We start from the raw sequence: 26,758 nt of genomic DNA on the forward strand, positions 1-26,758 counted from the left end.
GCCAGGTTCAATCATTCCTTTCCAAATCATGCATATGCATCACATACCGCATCCCGCATATCATACCATGTTTGTGTGTTGGTTGTTTACTATGTTGTGTGCTTCTTTCCGGTGTTGGTTCTTTGGGTTGGTTCCGATAATGTCGCGTTTGTGAGGACCCATTCGACTACGCCCGTTTTCCTTCTTCATGGACTCGTTCTTCTTCCTTGCGGGATCTCAGGCAAGATGACTATACCCTCGAAATCACTTCTATCTTTGCTTGCTAGTTGCTCGCTCTTTTGCTATGCCTGTGCCGCGATACCTACCACTTGCTTATCATGCCTCCCATATTGTTAAGCCAAGCCTCTAACCCACCTTGTCCTAGCAAACCATTGTTTGGCTATGTTACCGCTTTGCTCAGGCCCTCTTATAGCGTTGTTAGTTGCAGGTGAAGATTGGAGTTTGTTCCATGTTGGAACATGGATATATTTGTTGGGATATCACAATATCTCTTATTTAATTAATGCATCTATATACTTGGTAAAGGGTGGAAAGCTCGGCCTTATGCCTGGTGTTTTGTTTCACTCTTGCTGCCTTAGTTTTCGTCATATCGGTGTTATGTTCCCGGATTTTACGTTCCTTACATGGTTGGGTTATAATGGGAACCCCTTGACAGTTCGCCTTGAATAAAACTCCTCCAGCAATGCCCAACATTGGTTTTACCATTCGCCACCTAGCCTTTTTTCCCTTGGGTTCTGCAGACTCAAGGGTCATCTTTATTTAAACCCCCCTGGGCCAGTGCTCCTCTGAGTGTTGGTCCGACCGAGTAGACTGCGGGGCCACCTCGGGGCAACTTGAGGGTTGATTTTACTCGTAGGATGTCTCATCTGAGTGTGCCCTGAGAACGAGATATGTGCAGCTCCTATCAGGATTTGTCGGCACATTCGGGCGGTGTTGCTAAACTTGTTTTACCATTGTCGAGGATGTCTTGTAACCGGGATGGCGAGTCTGATCGGATTGTCTTGGGAGAAGGAATATCCTTCGTTGATCGTAAGAGCTTGTGATGGGCTAAGTTGGGATACCCCTGCAGGGATTTGAACTTTCGAAAGTCGTGCCCGCGGTTATGGGAAGATGGGAATTTGTTAATGTCCGGTTGTAGAAATCCTGAAGTGGACCTTAATTAAAATACATCAACCGCGTGTGTTACCGTGATGGTCTCTTCTCGGCGGGGTCCGGGAAGTGAACACGGTGTTGGAGTAATGCTTGACGTAGGTTGTTCTAGGATCACTTCTTGATCATAGTTGTTCGACCGTGCTTTTGCCTTCTCTTCTCGCTCTCATTTGCGTATGTTAGCCACCAGATATGCTAGTCGCTTGCTGCAGCTCCACCTCATACCTTTTCCCTACCTATAAGCTTAAATAGTCTTGATCGTGAGGGTGTGAGATTGCTGAGTCCCCGTGACTCACAGATACTTCCAAAACTAGTTTCAGGTGCCGATGAGACCGTGCAGGTGACGCAACCAAGCTCAAGGAGGAGCTCAATGAAGATCTTGTCCTTTGTGTTGTTTCGTTCTAGTTGATCAGTAGTGGAGCCCAGTTGGGGTCGATCGGGGAACTGTGTAGCATTTGGGGTAGTCTTCTTTTATTTTGGTTCCGTAGTCGGACCTTGTTTGTATCTGGTTGATGTAATGCTTTATTCATGTAATTGTGTGAAGTGGCGATTGTAAGCCAACTATGTATCTCTTTCCCTTATGTATTACATGGGTTGTGTGAAGATTACCTCACTTGCGGCATTGCTTTCAATGCGGTTATGCCTCTAAGTCGTGCTTCAACACGTGGGAGATATAGCCGCATCGAGGGCGTTACAGGCTACCAGCTTGGGATCGCCTATCCGAGATCTGCTAGATTTGACTCCATCTTTGGTGGCCCAAGCAAGTTCCTCTGTGTAGTCGAAGCGATTCGATGGCGTTTACAGTCGACGATTAGGTCGGCACCGGCGTAATTTCTGCATCAGAAGTTCCTCACCCCGGCTCGACTGGCCAGTTGAGGCAAATCGAGGTTTCAAGCCCTCATCCAGATGTTGAACTTGACAAATCAGAACCTGCCACTCTCTCGTCACCCAGGATGTTAGATCGTACCGAGGACAAGCAGACAATGTGTCTCCAAGCATCAACGTTAAGTTTAGCTTGGGGCGATAACCATAATTCATCTGACCAAGCCTGGAGCACGAATCCGACGAATCAGTATGAAAGCTAGGCATATCTGGCCCAATCGAAAGACCTAGGGTTGACGTTAGATCAATCAATGGTGTCGATGTCTAATCGGAGCCGAAATTGTCCAGATAGCACTAGGCTGATTAACATCTGGGACCTGGTGCTAGTCACCTAAAAGAAAAGAGAAATCATCCGAGAATTCTAGACATGTTTTTTGTAAAAGAAGAATGAGATCCCGGATTGCAACGACAATGAATCCCTAGTGGCATTCTGTTTCAGCATTTACGATGAATGGGTCAGTAGAGAGATTGGTCGTCGTCATCCGAGGACATTCAACACACTCTCCGACCTAATGACAAACTATTGCGCCATAGAGGACGCCCGCTTAGCCAACCAATATTGTCGGAGACCCCAGCTTGGGGTTACCCGAAGCAGAAGGCAGGCACGACCCTCGCAGCCGGCGTTCCAAGCCCAACAATATTGACACACACGACGAGCAGCTTCCATAGAAGAAGAGCCGGGTAGTCAGCATCGGAGTCAAATCACTGCTGGACATGATACTCGACCACCCGTGCACGATCCACTCTGCCTCATCGGATAAACCAGCGACCCACAAAAGCAGGAACTGTTGGGTTGTCAAGCAAGTGGCAAAAGGAGAATGGGAGTTCCTCAATAACCCCAATAGCAGAAGGCTTCGGGGTGTAGAAATCGACTGTACAGAAGAACAATACATGTCCGAGGACAAAGACGTACGTATGATCTACGAAACACACTCATCAAGAAATCAAGGGAAGAGAGCTCTTCGAGAGATATGTACGATTGAAAGCACAACGACTTCGGACAATAAGTGGTCGGACGTTATTGAAAGCACAACGACTTCGGACAATAAGTGGTCGGACGTACCGATCACTTTCGACCACCAAGATTCTGACATATATAACATACCGAGGACCCTAGGGATACAAATCCTAGTCGGCTACGTGCGGTGAGGTAGAGTTCTCCCGGCTACGTACGGTGAGGCAGAGTTCTCCACGATCCCAGCTAAGTCTTCTAGAATTTTCATGTGATGGACCCGTTGAAGTGGCCTGGGACGGAACCGGCAAAGGGGTCCTTGGCCCGGCCCATGAGACTGGGAACCGACATGGTGAGAGGCCGCAGGGACACCGTCAACAACTGTTCACAGCTGAATTTATCTGTTTGAACTCCAATACATGGAATGTATTTGAAATTTAAATCTGGTCCACAAGTTCACAACACTAGTGAGACCAAAGAGCCCCCGTACAGCCAGTCCACACGGTCCACGGCATCCCACACTAGTCCCCATTTGTTCAGCCTGCTCCCCTCGCGGAGGTGAGGTCTCTCCGCCCCGCCCGCCGACAAAACCCTAGCCGGCCGCCGCCACCATGGACGCCGCCGGAGGGGGAGGAGAAGAAGTGTTTGTCAACTACGCCCAAATCGAGGAGTACTTCAACAATATGGCACTGGAGGGTCTGTCCGCGCAGGAGCGCATGGATGGCATCGTCTCCCAAATCACCTCCCTCCTCCCCGCGCCCTTCGTCCCCGCGCCCGACGACGACGACTCCGACGACTCCGACGACGACCACTTCTCCCTCACCTCCTCCGACTCCGAGGACACCGCCGCCGACGCCGCCGCCGCCGACCGGCCCGCCGTGCAGGATGGCGACGGCCAGGACCACATCAGCCGCCTCCCGGACGACCTGCTCTCCAACATCATCTCCCGCCTCCCCACCAAGGAAGCCGCGCGCACCACGGTGCTCTCCACCCGCTGGCGTTGCGTGTGGGCGGCGACCCCGCTCCTCGTCGACGACGCCCACCTCAGGGCCGCCGACGGGCCCCGCCATTTCCACGCCGTGCGCGCCGTCTCGCGCTGCGTGGCCGCTCACCCGGGCCCCGTCCGTGCCGTGCGCTTCACCCGCACCTCCTTCTACCGGCAGGAGTACGCGCTCGAGCGCCTGATCGCCAGCCTCGCCGCCAAGAAGATCCAGGACCTCATCCTCTTCAACCGCCCCTGGCCGCTCGACATGCCGCTCCCCGACAGCATCCTCGGCTGTGCCTCCCTCACCCGCCTCTACATCGGCGTCTGGCGCTGGCGCTTCCCGGACACCACCGCCCTCCGGCCAGCCTTCCCCAACCTCGAAGAGCTCGGCCTTTTCCACTCCATCATCGAGGACAGGGAAGTCGACGCCTTGCTCGCGCACTGCCCCAAGCTGAAAATCCTCTCCTTTGCCATCGCGTACATTAGCAGTTCAATCCTCCGCATCAAGTCCAGCAGCCTCCGCGCCGTGATGGAATGGGGATGCAGCTTCGATGAAATCATTGTCGAGGATGCCCCCTGCCTGGAGCGCCTGCTCCTCCAAAGCATTTTCGACCGGAGGCCCGTCAAGATTGCCCACGCCCCTAGGCTGGAGGTGCTCGGCTACTTGGACCTTCAACTCCACGCTCTCGAGATTGGTGGTGTTGTCATCAGGGTAACTGCTTCTTGTAACTTCTGTCATCTGCACTTAGCATTCATTACGTGTCTGTGCAACCAAACGAATTTCTCATTTTTTTTATAATTTGAGGCAGGCTGGGATGGATGTGAGAGCTAGCGCCATACTGCCAAGTTTGAAATATTAGCTGTCAAGGTGCGACTTTCGCACAACATGGAGGTCAAGATGCTGCACACCCTGCTCAGATGCTTTCCTCGCCTCGAGACACTTCACATCATGGTACGGCATATCGATATATGTTCATCTCTGCACTTGTTTATCGATTGCCATTCAAGACGATAATATGGATGTCAGCTTATTCAAGTGCTAGTTGCCCATCGCTATATATTACAGATTGAGACTGTAGATATTCATTCTAGCACTTTTTATCTTCCCTATACTTGTTTATCGATAACTAGAACAATGCCCGTGCGTTGCAACAGGATATAAATCTTCTAGTCCGTCGGCTTGTGATTTACTAATAATGCGATTGTGTAAATAAATGATCATCAAATTCTGCCCATGAATTATCTTATATTTTGATCCGAAGTTTGGTAAGTAAATTAAAGTGGAACTGGTTCAGAAGGTTAGTAAATTAAGTTGATCTATTATCATACAAGGAAGGTTGGACGAAGGGGTGGTGGGAAGAAAAGTGAAATGGGAATCTTACGTTCTTTTTAAGTAGTATATATAGATATATACTCCCTCCGTCCCATAATACAAAAGTATTTTTCACACTAGTGTAGTGTAAAAAACGCTCTTATATTATGGGACGGAGGGAGTAGATATATAGATGAATAGATAGATAGATAGATATAGATATAGGTAGATATGGCATATTGATATCTTCCCTATACTTGTTTATCGATGGTGATTCAAGATGATAATATGAATACTAGCTTATTCCAGTACTAGTTCATTGCTATATGATCCAGATTGATATTGTAGATATCTGTTCTTTGCACTTGTAATTGTATTTTGGTGTAATTCGAAGTTTGATATGCTAAACGCTGACATTGTTTCTTTTTGCTCAATTTCAGTCCATTCAATCCACTTCAACTGATGGTGTACATTCTGCTGAGTTCTGGGAGTCTCAGAGCTCTTGCGATTGCCTCGAATCACATCTGAAGACGCTCGTCCTCCACGGATTCCAGGGCCTGAACTGTGAGTTGTTGTTCCTCGGTTACATCTTGAAGAATGGGAAGGTGCTTAAGACGCTGGGAATGGTTTATAGAGACAGTGATGACGTGGTATCGGAGGCAGGCCGGATGTCATGTTCTGTTGGCGAGGGCGATGCGCCATCAGGTGGAAGTAGTGGCAGTGATGATGTGGTAGTGGAGGGAGGCCCTGTCTCAGGTTCTGCTGGTGAGGGCAATGTGTCAGGTGGAAGCACTGGCAGCCATGATGTGGTGATGGAGGGAGGTCCCGTGTCAGGTTCCGTTAGTGAGGGCGATGCGCCATCAGGCGGAGGCACTGGCAGTGATGTTATTTACGTTTGCCCGGCCTCCCCTAGCTGGAGCTTTCAGAACGCCATTGACTTGTCAGTGGAGGATCCCTTCTGTGTGTTGAGGCGTGCCAGGGCCTGGAGGGCTTCTCGAGCTGAGGCATGAGTAGTTTTTGTTTTTCATGCTGGTGGTATTTCGCATCTGACATGTTTACTTTGAGCTGCTAAGGGTTTGGTTGTTTACTTATTAGTTCTGCACTTCTGCATAATTTTGCGGTGAACTGAGAAGGTAGAATGAGGCCGTGATGGTCTGGAAGCTAGTTTTACTAGTATGTTGCACTCCTTTTTGAGTTCTCTACCGGGAAGACTAATGTGATTCTGAGATGTGGAAGTACCCTGGCTGAAAATTGTTTTGGCCTTTTGTCTTGTAAACGTACCCTACTATCAGATGCACAATCTATGTCTACTGATGTTGTTTCACGTGTGTGCTTTTGCTGCTAAGCTGATAAATTAGTACTCCACCCGTAAAGAAATATAAGAGTGATCGTGATCAGATCACTTAAATAACACTCTTATAACACTCTTATATTTCTTTACGGAGGGAGTAACATAGTTTCTGGTATGCAGATACAGGCGGAGCCGTTTTGTTGTTGAACCGATAGCAGCTATGGCGGAAAAATCCACACATTTCAGGCTGCGTTCAGAATTTGTAGTTCCCATTGTTTTCCGAAATTATGCTTGTGTTGACAGTTGTAACAACGATATGGTGTGGCTACCTGTTTCCAATTTTACTCCGTCGCTACAAAAAAAAAGGTTGCCCAACATTTTAAGCAGACCTAGAGTGTTGCGAGGTGCTGCCACTTTTGTGTGGAAACCAATAGCTATGGAATACCTACTGGAGCTCAGAGCAACTACTGATGTAGCAACAGCCCATCAGCATGTACCACCTGAGCAGAATTAGGGTGTCAAGCCTGGCTTTGAGCAGGCTATGACTGTGTGGCTCGACAGAGGACCCTCATGTATTGAGAAACTCTTGTCGTCGTATTGTAACCCTATCCCTTTGGAATAAACTACTATTGATTTTGGAAAAAAATAAGATAGGGTGTCAACCCTCGCAACAGAAAAAAAAAGGTGTAAGGAACCCGTAATACCGATTACAGATCAAAACCAGCCGTCACTTGTAAAGATCTAGCTCTCTCACTCACGAATCACCTGGAATGAAATTTCACGATTACAACGAGTGCAAGGAATTCAAATCCAGTCCGAAGCCTTTCTTCCTACCCAACTAATGAACAAGCACACGTACTGGTTATATATATATATATATATCAGCTGTTACACCTGATTAACGGGTCTAGTTTGGGCTTGCAAGCCACTGGGGGAGGCAGCGATGACGAGTGGGCGGTGCTTCAGGCCCACGAGTTGAATTTGACATTTTCAGCTTGTTTGTTCTCTTGTTTTCGTCAGTAGAGGTGCTGACATCCCCCCGTTCTTGAGTAGTTGCATGCCCCCAAGCTAACGCATGTGGAAATGTTTGCTTGAGGGAATCCATGACTTCCCAAGTTGACCCTTGAGGTGATGCATGATGCATCACTCCATTCAACAAGTATTTGGGCCACGGTAGGATTGCCAGCTCGCCGAATTCGCCGTTGCAGGATCCTGACAGGAACTTGAAATGGTGAAACGAAAGAGGGCACTTCTTTTTGTAACGCCATTGACTTGTCAGTGGAGGATCCCTTCTGTGTGTTGAGGCATGACAGGTGCTGGATTGCTTCTCGGGTTATGGCATGAGAGGTTTTTATTTTTGATAATGGTACTGATGCTGGTGGTGTTTCACATCGACATGTTTACTTTGAGCTGCTAAGTGTGTGGTACTAGTTTACTTGGTAGTTCTGCATAATTTTGTGGTGAACTGAGAAGGCAAACTGAGCCCATGAAGGTCTGGAAGCTAGTTTTACTAGCATGTTGCACTCTTTCTTGAGTTCTTTACTGGGGAGACTGAGATGTGGAAGTACCCTGGCTGAATATTGTTTTTCGCCTTTTTGGCTTGTAAAAGCACCTATCATATCAGATGCACCTAATATGATTCTGAGATGTGGAATGCAATGCATTTTACTGATCCTTGAATACGGGGCAGTATTATTCAGCTGCGTGACAGTCTGACAGACAATAAACATGAGGTATTTCTGCTTGTTGATTTGGAAGCTATATATGGTGGAAAACTCGACGCATTTTCATGCCGGGTTCAGAATTTGCAGTTGCTCCTTGTGATCGCCAAAATTATGCTTGCAGTCACAGTTGTAAGTAGGAGTAACAAAGATATGGTGTGCTTGCCTGTTCTAAAATTTTGTTTTGCTGTTAAAGGCACTATAGTATACTGCCTCCGATCCAAAATAAGTGTCGTCGTTTTAGTTCATAAATACCCAACATTGTGTGTCGAAACCAATAGCTATGGAGTATGGAGTACGTACTGGAGCTCACAGTAACTACTGATGTAGCAATTCCCCATCTGCACGTATCACCTGAAGCACAATTAGGGTGTAAAGAACCCATTACAGATCAAAACCAATCGTCATTGAATGACTAATCCAATGGTCTTTCTTGAGTTCTCTATTGGGGAAGACAAATGTGATTCTGAGATGTGGAAGTACCCTGGCTGAAAATTGTTTTGGCCTTTTTGACTAGTAAAAGTACCCTACTATCAGATGCAAAATTGTTATTTCACGTCTGTGCTTTCGCTGACACCCTGATGTTATTTCACGTCTGTGGGCTTGTGCTGGGGGCTCGTCGCGCCTTTAGAGGCACCTCCTCACCTCCGGAGGCCCCCTTCCCTTGCGAAGCTCGTTCCTCCCAGCTGGGGGAGGCAAGTCTTCGTGCGGCTGGGAAGTCACACAATCATCTTCGGTCACCGTCTGCCCCGTTGCCGTCTCAACATGGCGGGCCATCTCCTCACGCCCCTCAGGGCTCGACAGGGGCGCATGGGTCTCCTCAGCGGGCTCCTCTGGTGAGGGCTCGGTGGACGTCGTGGCCCCTAACTGCATCTTCTTCTCCTTTTGGAGGGACCTGCATGGCATGGGGGCTCAGCTCCCGGTTTCAAGAGGTAGGAAACAAAGATCACGAAGCAGAAAGTAAGATGCGGGTACTTACTCGCCAGGTGAAGGCGAGAGACTCCTCTTCACATTCAGATGGGGGCGGCTGTCGCTGTCGCTCCCTCCGGAGGGCTCAGCGCGAGGCTTGCCGACGTATCCTCCCGCCGGGGAGGAGTGGGTCTCCTCCGCGCGAGGCTTGCCGGCGTCTCCTCCCGGCTGGGCCAAGCGTGTCTCCTCCGAGCGAGGCTCGCTAGCCTCGACGCTGGTGCTTCCTTCCTTGCGAGGCTAGCAGCACACAGCAGATTGAAATGTTAGTACAACTGATATATATAGGGGGAGTGCTTCGGTACAACCCCCTAAAACGTATAGTGGGTAGTATGGTAATTTTACATCAGGTATAGGAATACCCACCTGACACCGTACGTCGCGCGTATGCCCGCCCGCGTATGCCGCACCCGTTACTGTACGCCCGCCCGCCCGCGTACCCGCACCCGTTGCCGTACGCCCTCACGTCTCGATGTTGGCGTGGACAGTTGTTGGAGGAAAAAAAAAGACACGGTAGCCGCCGACGCCCGCCGTCGAAACCCTGAACCCTAACGCATCCACGCCGTCTCCACGTTGGCCCCCATCTACACGAAGTCGCCGTCGCCCGAGTCGCGGCCCAAACAGGCCGCCGCGCGTGCCCCGGCGCCTTTACCGTTGCCGGCGCGCGTGCCCGCCGCCGCATTCCATTCCCGTCGCCCAGATGGCCGCCCACCCGCGATCTACGTCGCCGCCTCCCTCCGCGCACTACGCCTACTACGACCAGCCATCGTCCTCACGCCGTCGACACCTGCCTCCGCCGGCCAGCAACGTCACGTCGTCATCACGTTCGTCATCGGAGGAAATGGATCCGGCTGAAATCCTCGCCGCCGTGCAAGAGGTTGGTTTGAGACATTGTTGTGCTTGATAAGATAGTTGTTTTAGGGATGATGTTACACGGCATTTGATTCATCGTACACCTTTTTAACTATATATAGTTAGAGGAGGAGGGGGATTATGATGGCGATGATTACGGCGAGGACAACGAAACCTCGTCACGGAATATGGATGAACCTCGTGAGGAGAACTACATGAGTTTGGATGAATCTTATAGTGGCAATGTAAGTGTGATCAATGTTGATAAAACAATAAATATGAGGGGGTAAATATGATAGACCGCACGAAAAATTTAATATTTTTTTGCATGATGCAGCGACATGGCGATGATGATGATGATATGGATATAGATGATTCATTTGCTGAAAGTGCACTCCGGGTATGTTATTAATAAAATCAGAGAAGAAATGACATAATAACCATATGAGCGCTTACATGTTTTTTTTTGCAATGCGCGCAGATGGACGAGGACGGGGACTTTGTGAGGAATATTGTGGACGATGAAAGTGACAAATCGCACGTTAATGCATCTCATGATGACAGCTCCAGCAAAGTAAGTTTTGAAACTTACATCACTAAAGTACATTTTAAAATTATAACTGACTGACATAAATGGTTTAATGCATTAATTTACAGGGAGATGTAGATGGTACAAGCGGGAATGATGAGCATGTTGGTGATGATCTGTTTAATTTTGACATCGGATTTGATGAATATCAGCAAGAATCATTGGATATGCATTGGAAGGTCATGAGGAAGACGTTCAAGTCACTAGGAGATGCTTACAATTTCTATAATCAGTATGCGTACGAGCGTGGTTTCAGCGTAAGAAAGGACTCACTGAAATATTCGAAAGGTCCTGAGGCAACTAAGCGCTTGAGAAAGTATGTGTGTGCGAGAGCTGGGAAACGACAGGCAAAACGTTGTACAATGGAAGGCAGGACCCGCAGGCTGAGAGGGGAGACTCGTTGCTTCTGCGATGCGCATATAACTTTGAAACTTGATAAAGAGCGTGACGTTTGGTATGTCAGTAGTTCCAATGATGATCACAGTCACGTTCTAGCTAGACCGGATGAAGTCACGTTTCTTCGGTCTCACAATCAGATAAAAGAATATCAGAAGGTTGAGATCTTAACCATGGCAGGTGCTGGAATCAGGAAACATATGATTTATGATCAACTCGTCGCGCGCTCCGGGTCATATGCAAAGGCTGGTTTTGGGAGGAAGAAGCTTTATAACATGTGTTATAGAGAAAAAATGAAGTTGCTTGCACAAGGTGATGCAGACACTGCCATTGGGATCATGATGACCAGAAAAGAGAGAGATCCAGATTTCTTCTTTGAGCACACCGTCGATGATGAAGGAAGGCTGAAAAACATATTCTGGTGTGATTCTCAATCACGTCGAGACTATGTTGACTACGGTGATGTGACAGTCTTCGACAGCACATACAGGATGAATAGGTATGGCATGCCATTTATACCTTTTGTCGGTCTGAACAACCACCGTGGGTCTGAACAACCACCGTTGCACCACGGTATTCGGTTGTGCTCTTGTGTCTGACGAGACGGAAGATACATATGTCTGGCTGCTTCAGACGTTTTTGAGGGCTCACTGTCAGAAGAGGCCCAGGTCAGTAATTACCCATGGAGATGCAGCTATGATTAAGGCCATAAGAAAGGTACTTTCGGAGGTTTGGCATCGTCTTTGCTCGTGGCATATTGAGAAGAACATGCAAAAACACCTTCATCATAAGTCTCTAAAGGAGTTCAGGTCTCTACTTTATTATGCCACTTCAAAAAAGGTATTTGAGGAGAGATGGGCAGCGTTTACCGCCAAATGGCAGTCGGAGAAAACAAAGACATGGTTACGTAGGATGTACAAGAAGAAAAGGCTTTGGGCTGCATCATATCCGTCAGGTGGGTTTTTCTTAGGTACGCGAAGTAACCAGCGAAGTGAGAGTCTGAATTCATGCCTTCACTTGCATCTAGACTCCGGTATGACTATTGTTGATATGATTGTGCACTATGAGAACTGCATAGTTCGTCTCCGTGAGAATGAGGCGCATGACGATTGCACAAACTCACAGACAGTTCCAGTACCAGTATTGGATGAGTGTAAAGATATTGAGAAATCAGCTGCCCGTGAGTTCACTGCGACAAACTTTTATATCTTGCAGGAAGATATGAAGAAGGCACGGGAGCTAGAGGTCCTTGAGAGACTGAGAGGAGCAGACACTCACAGATTCATACCGACATGAAAGGAAAATAGAGATATCAGATTCACTGTGGACTACACCCCAGGTAACTTAGAAGAAACTGTGAAGTGCAGTTGCAGAAGCATGTATTGTTGGAAATATGCCCTAGAGGCAATAATAAATTAGTTATTATTATATTTCATTGTTCATGATAATCGTTTATTATCCATGCTATAATTGTATTGATAGGAAACTCAGATACATGTGTGGATACATAGACAACACCATGTCCCTAGTAAGCCTCTAGTTGACTAGCTCGTTGATCAATAGATGGTTACGGTTTCCTAACCATGGACATTGGATGTCGTTGATAACGGGATCACATCATTAGGAGAATGATGTGATGGACAAGACCTAATCCTAAGCCTAGCACAAAGATCGTATAGTTCGTATGCTAAAGCTTTTCTAATGTCAAGTATCATTTCCTTAGACCATGAGATTGTGCAACTCCCGGATACCATAGGAATGCTTTGGGTGTATCAAACGTCACAACGTAACTGGGTGACTATAAAGGTGCATTACAGGTATCTCCGAAAGTGTCTGTTGGGTTGGCACGAATCGAGACTGGGATTTGTCACTCCGTGTAAGCGGAGAGGTATCTCTGGGCCCACTCGGTAGGACATCATCAATGCGCAATGTGACCAAAGAGTTGATCACGGGATGATGTGTTACGGAACGAGTAAAGAGACTTGCCGGTAACGAGATTGAACAAGGTATCGGGATACCGGCGATCGAATCTCGGGCAAGTAACATACCGATAGACAAAGGGAATTGTATATGGGATTGATTGAGTCCTTGACATCGTGGTTCATCCGATGAGATCATCGTGGAACATGTGGGAGCCATCATGGGTATCCAGATCCCGCTGTTGGTTATTGACCGGAGAACGTCTCGGTCATGTCTGCATGTCTCCCGAACCCGTAGGGTCTACACACTTAAGGTTCAGTGACGCTAGGGTTGTAGAGATATTAGTATGCGGTAACCCGAAAGTTGTTCGGAGTCCCGGATGAGATCCCGTACGTCACGAGGAGTTCCGGAATGGTCCGGAGGTAAAGAATTATATATAGGAAGTGCTATTTCGGCCATCGGGACAAGTTTCGGGGTCACCGGTATTGTACCAGGACCACCGGAAGGGTCCCGGGGGTCCACCGGGTGGGGCCACCTGCCCCGGGGGGCCACATGGGCTGTAGGGGGTGCGACTTGGCCTACATGGGCCAAGGGCACCAGCCCCAAGAGGCCCATGCACCAAGAGAAGAGAAAAAGGGGAGAGTCCTAAAGGGGGAAGGCACCTCCGAGGTGCCTTGGGGAGGATGGACTCCTCCCCACCCTTGGCCGCACCCTTCCTTGGAGGAAGGGGCAAGGCTGCGCCCTCCCCCTCTCCCTTGGCCCTATATATAGTGGGGAAAAGGAGGAGCAAACCAATCTAAGGCCTGGCGCCTCCCTCTCCCTCCCGTGACACATCTACCTCCTCCCGCAGCGCTTAGCGAAGCCCTGTTGGAATCCCGCTACTTCCACCACGCCGTCGTGCTGCTGGATCTCCATCAACCTTTCCCTCTCTCCTTGCTGGATCAAGGCATGGGAGACGTCACCGGGCTGTACGTGTGTTGAACGTGGAGGTGCCGTGCGTTCGGCACTTGATCATCGGTGATTTGAATCACGACCAGTACGACTTCATCAACCCCGTTCACTTTAACGCTTCCACTTAGAGATCTACAAGGGTATGTAGATGAACTCTCCTTCCCCTCGTTGCTGGTCTCTCCATAGATAGATCTTGGTGACACGTAGGAAAATTTTGAATTTCTGCTACGTTCCCCAACAGTGGCATCATGAGCTAGGTCTATTGCGTAGATTCTATGCACGAGTAGAACACAAAGTAGTTGTGGGCGTTGATTTTGTTCAATATGCTTGCCGTTACTAGTCTTATCTTGATTCGGCGGCATCGTGGGATGAAGCGGCCCGGACCAACCTTACACGTATTCTTACGTGAGACCGGTTCCACCGACAAACATGCACTAGTTGCATAAGGTGGCTAGCGGGTGTCTGTCTCTCCTACTTTAGTCGGATCGGATTCGATGAAAAGGGTCCTTATGAAGGGTAAATAGCAATTGGCATATCACGTTGTGGTTTTGCGTAGGTAAGAAACGTTCTTGCTAGAAACCCATAGCAGCCACGTAAAACATGCAAACAACAATTAGAGGACATCTAACTTGTTTTTGCAGGGTATGCTATGTGATGTGATATGGCCAAAAGGATGTGATGAATGATATATGTAATGTATGAGATTGATCATGTTCTTGTAATAGATGATCATGGAGCCCCAAGATGGAGATCAAAGGAGCTATATGATATTGGCCATATCATGTCACTATTATTTGATTGCATGTGATGTTTATCATGTTTATACATCTTATTTGCTTAGAACGACGGTAGTAAATAAGATGATCCCTCATTAAAATTTCAAGAAGTGTTCTCCCCTAACTGTGCACCATTGCTACAGTTCGTCGTTTCGAAGCACCACGTGTTAATCGGGTGTGATAGATCCTTACGTTCACATACAACGGGTGTAAGACAGTTTTACACAGCAAAAACACTTAGGGTTAACTTGACGAGCCTAGCATGTGAAGACATGGCCTCGGAACACAAAGACCGAAAGGTCGAACACGAGTCATATGGAAGATACGATCAACATGAAGATGTTCACCGGCGATGACTAGTCCGTCTCACGTGTTAATCGGACATGGCCTAGTCAACTCGGATCGTGTAACACTTAGATGACTAGAGGGATGTCTAATCTGAGTGGGAGTTCATAAGATGAACTTAATTATGCTGAACATAGTCAAAAGGATTTTTGCAAATTATGTCGAAGCTCGCGCTTTAGTTCCACTGTTTAGATATGTTCCTAGAGAAAATATAGTTGAAAGTTGATAGTAGCGATTATGCGGACAGTAGAAAGCTTATGTCCTTAATGCACCGCTCAGTGTGCTGAACCCCAAACGTCGTCTATGGATGTTGCGAACATCGGACATACACGTTTTGATAACTACGTGATAGTTCAGTTAAATGGCTTAAGTAGAGGCACCAAATACGTTTTTCGAAACATCGCGGAACATATGAGATGTTTCGAGGGCTGAAATTAGGATTTCAGGATCGTGCCCATGTCAAGAGGTATAAGACCTTCGACGATTTTCTTAGCCTGCAAACTCAAGGAGAAAAGCTCAATCGTTGAGCTTGTGCTCAGATTGTCTGAGTGCAACAATCACTTGAATCGAGTGGGAGTTGATCTTCCAGATGAGATAGTGATGTTTCCCCAAAGTCATTGCCACCAAGCTGCTAGAGCTTCGTGATGAACTATAACATATCAAGGATAGAGATGATGATCCTTGAGGTATTCGCGTTGTTTGACATCGCGAAAGTAGAAATCAAGAAGGAGCATCAATTGTTGATGGTTGGTGAAACCACTAGTTTCAAGAAGGGCAAGGGCAAGAAGGGATGCTTCATGAAACGGCAAATCAGCTGCTGCTCTAGTGAAGAAACCCAAGGTTGAACCCAAACCTGAGACTAAGTGCTTCTGTAATAAGGGAACAACCACTGGAGCAGAATTACCCTAGATACTTGGTAGATGAGAAGGCTGGCAAGGTCGATAGAAGTATATTGGATATACATTATGTTAATGTGTACTTTACTAGTACTCCTAGTAGCACCAGGGTATTAAGATACTGGTTCGGTTGCTAAGTGTTAGTAACTCGAAATAAAAGAGCTACGGAATAAACGGAGACTAGCTAAAGGTGAGCTGACGATATGTGTTGGAAGTGTTTCCAAGTTTGATGTGATCAAACATCGCACGCTCCCTCTACCATCAAGATTAGTATTAAACCTGAATAATTGTCATTTGGTGTTTGCGTTGAGCATAGACATGATTGGATTATGTCTATCGCAATACGGTTATTCATTTAAGGAGAATAATGGTTACTCTATTTATTTGAATAATACCTTCAATGGTCTTGCACCTAAAGGAATGGTTTATTGAATCTCGATCGTAGTGATACACATTTTCATGCCAAAAATTATAATATAGTAATGATAGTACCACTTACTTGTGGCACTGCCATGTAAGTCATATTGGTATAAAACGCATGAAGAAGCTCCATGTTGATGGATCTTTGGACTCACTTGTTTTTGAAAAGTTTGAGACATGCGAACCATGTCTATTGGTGTATACGCATGAAGAAACTCCATGCAGATGGATCGTTTGGACTCACTTGATTTTGAATCACTTGAGATATGCAAATCATACCACATGGGCAAGATGACTGAAAAGCCTCGTTTTCAGTAAGATGGAACAAGATAGCAACTTGTTGGAAGTAACACATTTTGATGTGTGCAGTCCAATGAGTGCTGAGGCATGCAGTGAATATCGTTATGTTCTTACTTCACAGATGATTCGAGTAGATGTTGAGAATATTTACTTGATGAAACACAAGTCTGAATTATTGAATGGTTCAAGTAATTTCAGAGTGAAGTAGAAGACCATTGTGACAAGAGGATAAAATGTCTATGATATGATCATAGAGATGAATATCTGAGTTACGAGTTTTGGCACACAATTAAGACATTATGGAAATTGTTTCGCAATTAATACCGCCTGGAACACCATAGTGTGATGGTGTGTCCGAACATCATAGTTGCACCCTATTGGATATGATGCGTACCATGATTTCTCTTATCGAATTACCACTATTGTTCATGGGTTAGGCATTAGAGACACCCACACTCACTTTAATAGGGCACCACGTAATTCCGTTGAGATGACACCGTATGAATTATGGTTTAGAGAAACCTAAGTTGTCGTTTCTTAAAAATTTGGGACTGCGACGCTTATGTGAAAAAGTTTCAGGCTGATAAGCTCGAACCCAAAGCGGATAAATGCATCTTCATAGGACACCCAAAACAGTTGGGTATACCTCCTATCTCAGATCCGAAAGCAATAAGGGATTGTTTCTAGAATCGGGTCCTTTCTCGAGGAAAAGTTTCTCTCGAAAGAATTGAGTGGGAGGATGGTGGAGACTTGATGAGGTTATTGAACCGTTACTTCAACTAGTGTATAGCAGGGAACAAAGAGTTGTTCCTGTGGCACCTACACCAATTGAAGTGGAAGCTTATGATATTGATCATGAGACTTCAGATCAAGTCACTACCAAACATCGTAGGATGACAAGGATGCGTACTACTTCAGAGTGGTACGTAATCCTGTCTTGAAAGTCATGTTGCTAGACAACAATGAGCCTACAAGCTATGGAGAAGCGATGGTGGGCCCGGATTCCGATAAATGGCTCGAGGCCATAAAATCCGAGAGAGGATCCATATATGAAAATAAAGTGTAGACTTTGGAAGAACTACTTGATGGTCGTAAGGCTGTTAGGTACATATGGATTTTAAAAGGAAGACGGACAATGATGGTAAATGTCACCATTAAGAAAGCTCGACTTGTCGTTAAGATGTTTTCTGACAAGTTCAAGGAGTTGACTACGGTGAGATTTTCTCACTCGTAGCGATGCTAAGAGTCTGTTAGAATTATGTTAGCGATCACTGCATTATTTATGAAATCTTGCAGATAGGATGTCAAAACATAGTTTCCTCGACTATTTTCTTGAGGAAAGGTTGTATGTGATACAACCGGAAGGTTTCGTCAATCCTGAAAGATGCTAATAAGTATGCAAAGCTCCAGCTATCCTTCTGAGGACTGGAGTAAGCATCTCGGAGTTAGAATGTATGCTTTGATGAGATGATCAAAGATTTTGGGTGTATACAAAGTTTATGAGAAACTTGTATTTCCAAAGAAGTGAGTGGGAGCACTATAGAATTTCCGATGAGTATATGTTGTTGACATATTATGGACCAGAAATGATGTAGAATTTCTGGAAAGCATATAGGGTTATTTGGAAAGTGTTTTTCAATGGAAAACCTGGATTAAGCTACTTGAACATTGAGCATCAAGATCTATAAGGATAGATCAAAATGCTTAATAGTACTTTCAAATGAGCACATACCTTGACGTGATCTTGAAGGTGTTCAAGATGGATCAGTCAAAGAAGGAGTTCTTGCCTGAGTTGTAAGGTATGAAGTTAAGACTTAAAGCTCGACCACGGCAGAATAGAGAGAAAGGACGAAGGTCGTCCCCTATGCTTAAGACATAGGCTCTACAGTATGCTATGCTGTGTACCGCACCTGAAGTGTGCCTTGCCATGAGTCAGTCAAGGGGTACAAGAGTGATCCAAGAATGGATCACAGGACAGCGGTCAAAGTTATCCTTAGTAACTAGTGGACTAAGGAATTTTCTCGATTATGGAGGTGGTAAAAGAGTTCGTCGTAAAGGGTTACGTCGATGCAAGCTTGACACCTATCCGGATAGCTCTGAGTAGAGATATAAGGATACGTATAATGGAGCAACAATTTAGAATAGCTCCAAGTAGAACAGTTATTTGGAATAGCTCCAAACAGAACGTGGTAGCTACATCTAGGAGATGACATAGAGATTTGTAAAGCACACACGGATCTGAAAGGTTCAAATCCCTTGACTAAAACCTCTCTCACAAGCAACATGATCAAACCTAAAACTCATTGAGTGTTAATCACATAGTGATGTGAACTAGATTGCTGACTCTAGTAAACTCTTTGGGTGTTAGTCACATGGCGATGTGACCTGTGAGTGTTAATCACATGGCGATGTGAACTAGATTATTGACTCTAGTGCAAGTGGGAGACTGTTGGAAATATGCCCTAGAGGCAATAATAAATTAGTTATTATTATATTTCCTTGTTCATGATAATCGTTTATTATCCATGCTATAATTGTATTGATAGGAAACTCAGATACATGTGTGGATACATAGACAACACCATGTCCCTAGTAAGCCTCTAGTTGACTAGCTCGTTGATCAATAGATGGTTACGGTTTTCTAACCATGGACATTGGATGTCGTTGATAACGGGATCACATCATTAGGAGAATGATGTGATGGACAAGACCTAATCCTAAGCCTAGCACAAAGATCGTATAGTTCGTATGCTAAAGCTTTTCTAATGTCAAGTATCATTTCCTTAGACCATGAGATTATGCAACTCCCGGATACCGTAGGAATGCTTTGGGTGTATCAAACGTCACAACGTAACTGGGTGACTATAAAGGTGCATTACAGGTATCTCCGAAAGTGTCTGTTGGGTTGGCACAAATCGAGACTGGGATTTGTCACTCCGTGTAAGTGGAGAGGTATCTCTGGGCCCACTCGGTAGGACATCATCATATGCGCAATGTGACCAAAGAGTTGATCATGGGATGATGTGTTACGGAACGAGTAAAGAGACTTGCCGGTAACGAGATTGAACAAGGTATCGGGATACCAACGATCGAATCTCGGGCAAGTAACATACCGATAGACAAAGGGAATTGTATATGGGATTGATTGAGTCCTTGACATCGTGGTTCATCCGATGAGATCATCGTGGAACATGTGGGAGCCATCATGGGTATCCAGATCCCGCTGTTGGTTATTGACCGGAGAACGTCTCGGTCATGTTTGCATGTCTCCCGAACCCGTAGGGTCTACACACTTAAGGTTCGGTGACGCTAGGGTTGTAGAGATATTAGTATGCGGTAACCCGAAAGTTGTTCGGAGTCCCGGATGAGATCCCGGACGTCACGAGGAGTTCCAGAATGGTCCAGAGGTAAAGAATTATATATAGGAAGTGCTATTTCGGCCATCGGGACAAGTTTCGGGGTCACCGGTATTGTACCGGGACCACTGGAAGGGTCCCGGGGGTCCACCGGGTGGGGCCACCTGCCCCGAGGGGCCACATGGGCTGTCGGGGGTGCGCCTTGGCCTACATGGGCCAAGGGCACCAGCCCCAAGAGGCCCATGCGCCAAGAGAAGAGAAAAAGGGGAGAGTCCTAAAGGGGGAAGGCACCTCCGAGGTGCCTTGGGGAGGATGGACTCCTCCCCACCCTTGGCCGCACCCTTCCTTGGAGGAAGGGGCAAGGCTGCGCCCTCCCCCTCTCCCTTGGCCCTATATATAGTGGGGAAAAGGAGGAGCAAACCAATCTAAGGCCTGGCGCCTCCCTCTCCCTCCCGTGACACATCTACCTCCTCCCGTAGCGCTTAGCGAAGCCTTGTTGGAATCCCGCTACTTCCACCACGCCGTCGTGCTGCTGGATCTCCATCAACCTCTCTCTCTCTCCTTGCTGGATCAAGGCATGGGAGACGTCACCGGGTTGTACGTGTGTTGAACGCGGAGGTGCCGTGCGTTCGGCACTTGATCATCGATGATTTGAATCACGACGAGTACGACTTCATCAACCCCGTTCACTTGAACGCTTCCGCTTAGCGATCTACAAGGGTATGTAGATGCACTCTCCTTCCCCTCGTTGCTGGTCTCTCCATAGATAGATCTTGGTGACACGTAGGAAAATTTTGAATTTCTGCTACGTTCCCCAACATGTATCGCAAAGGACTTCCTTGCAAACATATTCTTCACGTTCTGATTCAGCTACGCTTACGTGAGATACCTAAGTGTTTAGTACTGCGGAGGTTGAGCCAAGTTGCAAGGGGTGGACTTCCCGTGAAGCGCACTAGCAATCTGTTTGCATGGGGATGGGCAGGTGTAGGGGACAGAGCTAGATACAGCGAGTTGACTATCTTATCTGCTGAAGCAACTCATAAAGCATATCATAAACCATTTTTATTCTACAAGTTGAAGGCGGCTCTGAGGGACATAATAGATAATGATTACACTGAGGAGGATGAGCCTGGTGCGGAGGTACAGTTTGTGAACGACGATGCATTCGAGCCTAATCAAGATCATGGTCTTGTTCGTGATCCCGCAAAAGTTAACACCAAAGGCGCACCAAAACAGAATGTTAAAGGCCGCGGTAAGGATGGTCCTGATGTCACTAAAAATGGGCGACCAAAAACTTTTGATGAGAAAAGCAAACGTCAATGTGGACCGTGCGGTGTTACGGGTCATTATAAGTCCACGTGCCCTCAAAATCCTAAGTATGATTTTCTTATGTTATTGTATATGTTATTGTTCAAACCGAATTTATTTGTTCATTGTGAATTAACACATATCTTATTGTTATGTAGGAACTTTGCTTAACTTGTGGAGTATGGAAGATTGGTTCACCCTTTGATTGAAGACAGTTTTATTATGGATGGCTATGGAAGATCGTTCCACCCTTTCATTGAAGACAGTTTTTTAATGTTATATACATTTGATCTTTAATAATTGTTATAATATGTTATATGAACTTATTTTACTTCGTTGATGTCAGACTATTTTGTTTTGATGACACACTATGTAATGCAAGAAGGAGTTTTACTTTGTTTATTTTGATGTGTTAATTTTTACTGTTAATTTTGTGCAAGTCGCTGTTGTTTATTTTGACGTGCTCATTTTTGCATAGTACTGCCGTCGATGTTTACTGTATATTTTCTGCATTGCACGGTCACCGTCGCTTAGAACACCGTCATTTAAAAAAAAAACACCCGACAAGTGCGCCGGCGGCACTGTCCCACAGTGGCAGCGTCGGCCGGCGGCACTGTCCCACAGTGGCAGCGTCGGCCGGCGGCACTGTCCCACAGGGCAGAGTCGGACGGCGGCAGCAGTACAAGGCAACGAAAGGAGTTCGATAGCCTATGTGCCGCCGGGTATATAAGCCGGTCGTCGCGCCCTCCGTCGGCCGAGGTGGGACTAAACATCCCAAGTCGCCCCGCGTGGAACTTGGGCTGTCGTCGCGCCGCGTGCTACTTGGGCCGTCGTCGCGCCGTGGGCGGAAACAATGATATTGGGCCGGCCCATGCGGTCACGCGCGTCGCTGCAGGCACGGCGGCTGCGATAGCTAAGTTTTAGTCCCACCTCGCCCGACGGAGCGTGCGACGACCAGCTTATATACCCGGCGGCGCACTTGCAGTCAAGCGTCTTTGATTAATTATGCTACCCTTCGTTCGACGCTGCCCTGTTGGACAATGCCGTCAGTCCTGTCTGACGTCAGACTGGCCGGCAATTTTTTTTTGTAGAAAAGGAAATCAAGAACGTCGGTGTTATAATAAGCGACATCGACAGTGCTTTAAAGTGCATAATAAATACATATACATTTTTTTAACATTCAGCAATACAGGAAAACAACTTGACGACTGCACAACTATAAATATGAAGATTTCAAATGTAAAGACAACGACATGAAGACAATATAATAATCCAAATGTCATTCTCGACTTAAATATTCAAAATAGTAGTGTCTTCTTCATCACAAGACATGATAGTCGAAATAAATGTAAACATTATTTGAGCCTACAAAATTTTCTTTTACAAAAATTTTGGCACATTTTTTTCTTCTTTGCAAGCCGGGTAACTTTGTCCTTCACATCGTTGAGCGTATTTATCTCCGAAAAAATAAGCTGCGCAATCATTAAGTCCCTCGATTTATCAATTGACCCATGTTAGAACTTCATATTAGTACAATTCAAATAGTATTACATAATGAATTTAATTAAATATAAGCATTTGAAAAAAAACAGACCTGGGAAAAATGGCTTGTTCATTTTTCACCGTTCCAATATTGAAAGCATCGAAGAACAAATATTCCACATGAATTGCTGGTCCGTACAAACAACAGTTCATAAGTTCGTATTTGAGGTAAGATATTAAAACAATATGAAAGTATTTACTCACCCGTCTTCTTGTTGTGGGATGTTATACGTTTTGATAGGCCAGGTAGACACATCCGGAAAATTCACAGCACCGCTCGCATTCGCATCACGTATGTCATATCCAAGTTGATTTTTTTGTTCATATACATAATAGCACGAAAAGAATTTAACATAGTTCAGTTACTAAATGATAATTTCAATATGCTCATGTAAATTTATGCCGTACTAGCTCCTCAACTTTTTCTGTAATTTCACTGTCAAGTTCGGGTCCCATCAAAGAATCAAGAACCTGAAACTCTTACTTCGGGCGATGCATGACAACCGAAACCCAGTGGGTATTTCCCTTATTAAGAGGAATATAAAGCTGCATCACAACAAAAATATGATGCAATCAACATATACTATCTTATTATTTATATCCTATATATGCATACTTTAAGGCAGTTGAACTTACCTTATCTTTTTAAAAATACTCATCGGTGCATCTATTCAAGGGTCCATTCTTCTTCGCCACAACTTCATTGTCATTTTTTCCTCCCTGGGTGTCCGGTCTAAATTCAAGTAACCAATTGACCAGCCAGGTTGGCATTATATGACGATCTTCACCAACAACTCCCAACAGATACGACGAATAAGCATTGATAACCTGAAAATAATTTAAATGATGTATAACAATTCCAATTTGCATTGAATGCTAATAGAAAACAGAACAATAACTTACATCACCGGTTATCCATTCATGGTCAAGAATCTTACAAGCCCTCTCTGCACTCAGACCTTCGTGCATGCCATCATTGAATATTTCCTTCTTTCTATGTTTTGCTGACCGCTGATAAGCACGAACAAACTTAACACTAGTTTTAATCACATCGTATTCTTCTTCAAAGACTTCTTTCTCGAATAGTTCTGCAATATATGACGGCAATATGTTAATAATTCAATGATAAGTAGTAATTTCAGCTCGAAAATAATATGATAAAACTCACTTGCTTTTGCTGAACGCTTTGCACGCTTTGTAGGTATAACGGGAATATAAGGAGACTTTATAAGGTTTGATCGTCTTCGCTTCCGTTTCCCTACACCCTTCTCCTCTACCTCATCTTCTCGAATACAATCTACCGATCCACGTGATGCAGTTTCATCTGTTCCTAAAGATGTAACGGATTTCTCATCAGATACCTCAGGAACTTCGATAGGATCTTCTTCATCACCCTTGAAACTATTGAAATATTCAGGTGTGCAATAATAAGGTGTCTTCTCTTCAGAATCATTAATATCATCTTCATCATCCTCTTGCACATTCTTTTTTCCCGGTGTTTCGAAATTCTCCACGTCAGGATTATATACAAATTCCTTACGAGGTTTTCCACCATAATTTCTACTTTCACTATTTTCACCATACTCATTCTCTTCTTCTTTTTCACTATCACCGGCTTTGTAAAATACAACGCTTTTGTTCAATTTCTCTATGACCCCCTGTGATTAAAAATTAGTTGTAATTAGTTATGTGACACATTGAAAACCATTATGAACGGCAAAATCAAAAAACTTGTACCTGTGCGCATAGCTCCGGCATACGAAGCATATCCTTACGAATGTGCTTCAGCTCAGTCAAAATCCGATCCATAATAGGGTTCTAGGTAGCTGAAGCCTCAGATGTACTCACACCTGTTCTCCTTCCAGTAATGTTAGACTTTCTCGTACTGGATTTCTTGTTCTTTTCACCCTGTTCCATTCTTATTTTGTTTAAGCGGTACTCTTCAGTAATGGTATCATCGATCTACAACATAAAGAATCATACAATCATATTTAATTAATAATTAATTGCAGACTTTAAATGGAAAAATAAATATTTAGCGTATTACCATTCCAACACCACGACCATTTTGAAAGTCGTACTTGTCTCTTTTCTCCGCTGCCGCTTCTGTCCAATTCCTCATCAAGGGGCTCAACAACGCTAAAGGATCATACTTTGGACCGGTGCTTGGCTGCACCTTCTCCCAATATAAATATTGCAAAACAAACACACAACCATTTAGCATGTGTTACACTATTATTACATAATACAACTATTCAATTTTAAAAATAAATCATACCTGCAGAAGTGCTAGGTTGCCACGTGGCCATTCCCTAACACGACCGGGCTGCAAGACCGTATCAATCTCCGACAAACAAAACCGCAAAGTGAATGCATTCCAGTTGAACTTTTTTATCTGTCTGACATCTTGCACTAGTGCATAATAATTCTTCGGAATGTACTCATTAGACACTGGTGCAATTATAGTCCCTAACAGGACGAGAAACGCCATCCAAACAAATTCATCGTCCGCGTTTTTATTTCTCACAATCTTCTCAATAAGATCATCAATCAATATTTTACCATTCTTCTTGTTAACAAAACTAGCTGGAATTGCTTTGCCTTGGTCCATACTCAAAAAACTAGAAACATCAACTCCTTCATTCTTCAAACCAAATATAGCAAACACATCATCAGGCCTCAATGAAATCAACCCTTTTTTTCCGGCTGCCTCTTGCACCATGAATTTTTTACTACTAGGATTGTAACCTTGAATCATAAGCGCAAGCAAATTATCACGCATCTTGACCGAAGGTATTCGTAACATGCCCTCCATCTCCGTTTCGTAAAACGTAAATCGCTGACTTGATGTTAATTTATTAACAAGAGTAACCCATTTTTCTACAGAACATGCAATCACACCATCGATGTCCATACTGCATATAAAAATATCTATGTGACGTTGCACGTAGCTAATGTGTTATATAATGTTGAAAATTTTAAAATATATACCTGCCCGACAGCGACTACAGCGGGCGACGGCGATCACAGCGGCTGACGTCGGCGTTTGACGGCGTGTTCACAACCGGCGCTGACGGCGAGTGGTGACGTCGGCCGCTGACGACCGGCGCTGACGAAGGGTGCTGACGTCGACTATTGCTGGGTGACGACGGGCGTTGATGACCGGCACTGACAGCGGGTGGTGACGTCGACTAGTGCGGGCTGACGGCGGCGCGACGCTGTCGGGCGAGGAACGATAGTGTGGGCGGCGGGCGACGGGGATCAGATCGAGCGCGTCGTCGGCCGTACGACGCAAAAAGGGCATGCGTGACGTGATTGGGCGATGTGCGCGTTTGTCGGGAATATTCCCTCGGATAGCGACGGCTCGTGCAGATATTGGGTAGATATTTTGCTGCGTCGGACCCGCGGCGATTATTAAGTGGGCGACGGCCAGTCTACAATATTGAATATGTATTTATTTATTTATTTGTATAATTTTGTCATTTAGTGTATTTTTTATAAACTTTGCACGAAAAACAAACATGTTTTGTGCCCAATTTTTTTCACGGGCCATAGTGACCATGCAGGGCACGCACGCAAAAATTTGCCGCGTTTCGAGTCCGTATGGATTTTCTATGATTTTTTGGGCCGAAAACCCCTAAAATACTGTCCGGACGTGACGCAACTTGCGTTCGTTGTCGGATTTCGTTCATTTTGGCCGTTGGGTGCCCGGGTGGGGCCCCACACGCGCTGCCAAAAGTTGGGTGCATTCCGTGAAACCGCTCAGGTACTTGCTGTGGAAGGGGGTGGTTGCGGTATGGCCGGAGGGGACCCTCGGTCGCACGTCTCCGCTTCGCATACGCCAAACGT

The 26,758-nt window shown here is 45.7% G+C and overlaps 1 protein-coding gene and 1 pseudogene across 1 annotated transcript in view; one reads left to right on the forward strand and one right to left on the reverse strand.

Moving 5' to 3' along the window:
* The first annotated feature begins 3,498 nt into the window (after positions 1–3,498).
* On the forward strand, positions 3,499–6,604 carry LOC119315197 (annotated as a pseudogene).
* A 2,185-nt stretch (positions 6,605–8,789) lies between these two features.
* Positions 8,790–26,758, reverse strand: part of LOC119319120 — a 22,331-nt gene continuing 4,362 nt past the window's right edge. The window contains exons 2-3 of the mRNA XM_037593614.1: positions 9,272–9,498; positions 8,790–9,187 (exon numbers count right to left, since the gene is read on the reverse strand). Of these exons, the coding sequence (XP_037449511.1) occupies positions 8,920–9,187; positions 9,272–9,498 (495 nt within the window). The 3' untranslated portion in view covers positions 8,790–8,919. The remainder of the gene's footprint in view (positions 9,188–9,271; positions 9,499–26,758) is intronic.

The sequence above is a fragment of the Triticum dicoccoides genome, chromosome 6A (assembly GCF_002162155.2).
Source record: "Triticum dicoccoides isolate Atlit2015 ecotype Zavitan chromosome 6A, WEW_v2.0, whole genome shotgun sequence".
NCBI classification, from domain to species: Eukaryota; Viridiplantae; Streptophyta; class Magnoliopsida; order Poales; family Poaceae; genus Triticum; species Triticum dicoccoides.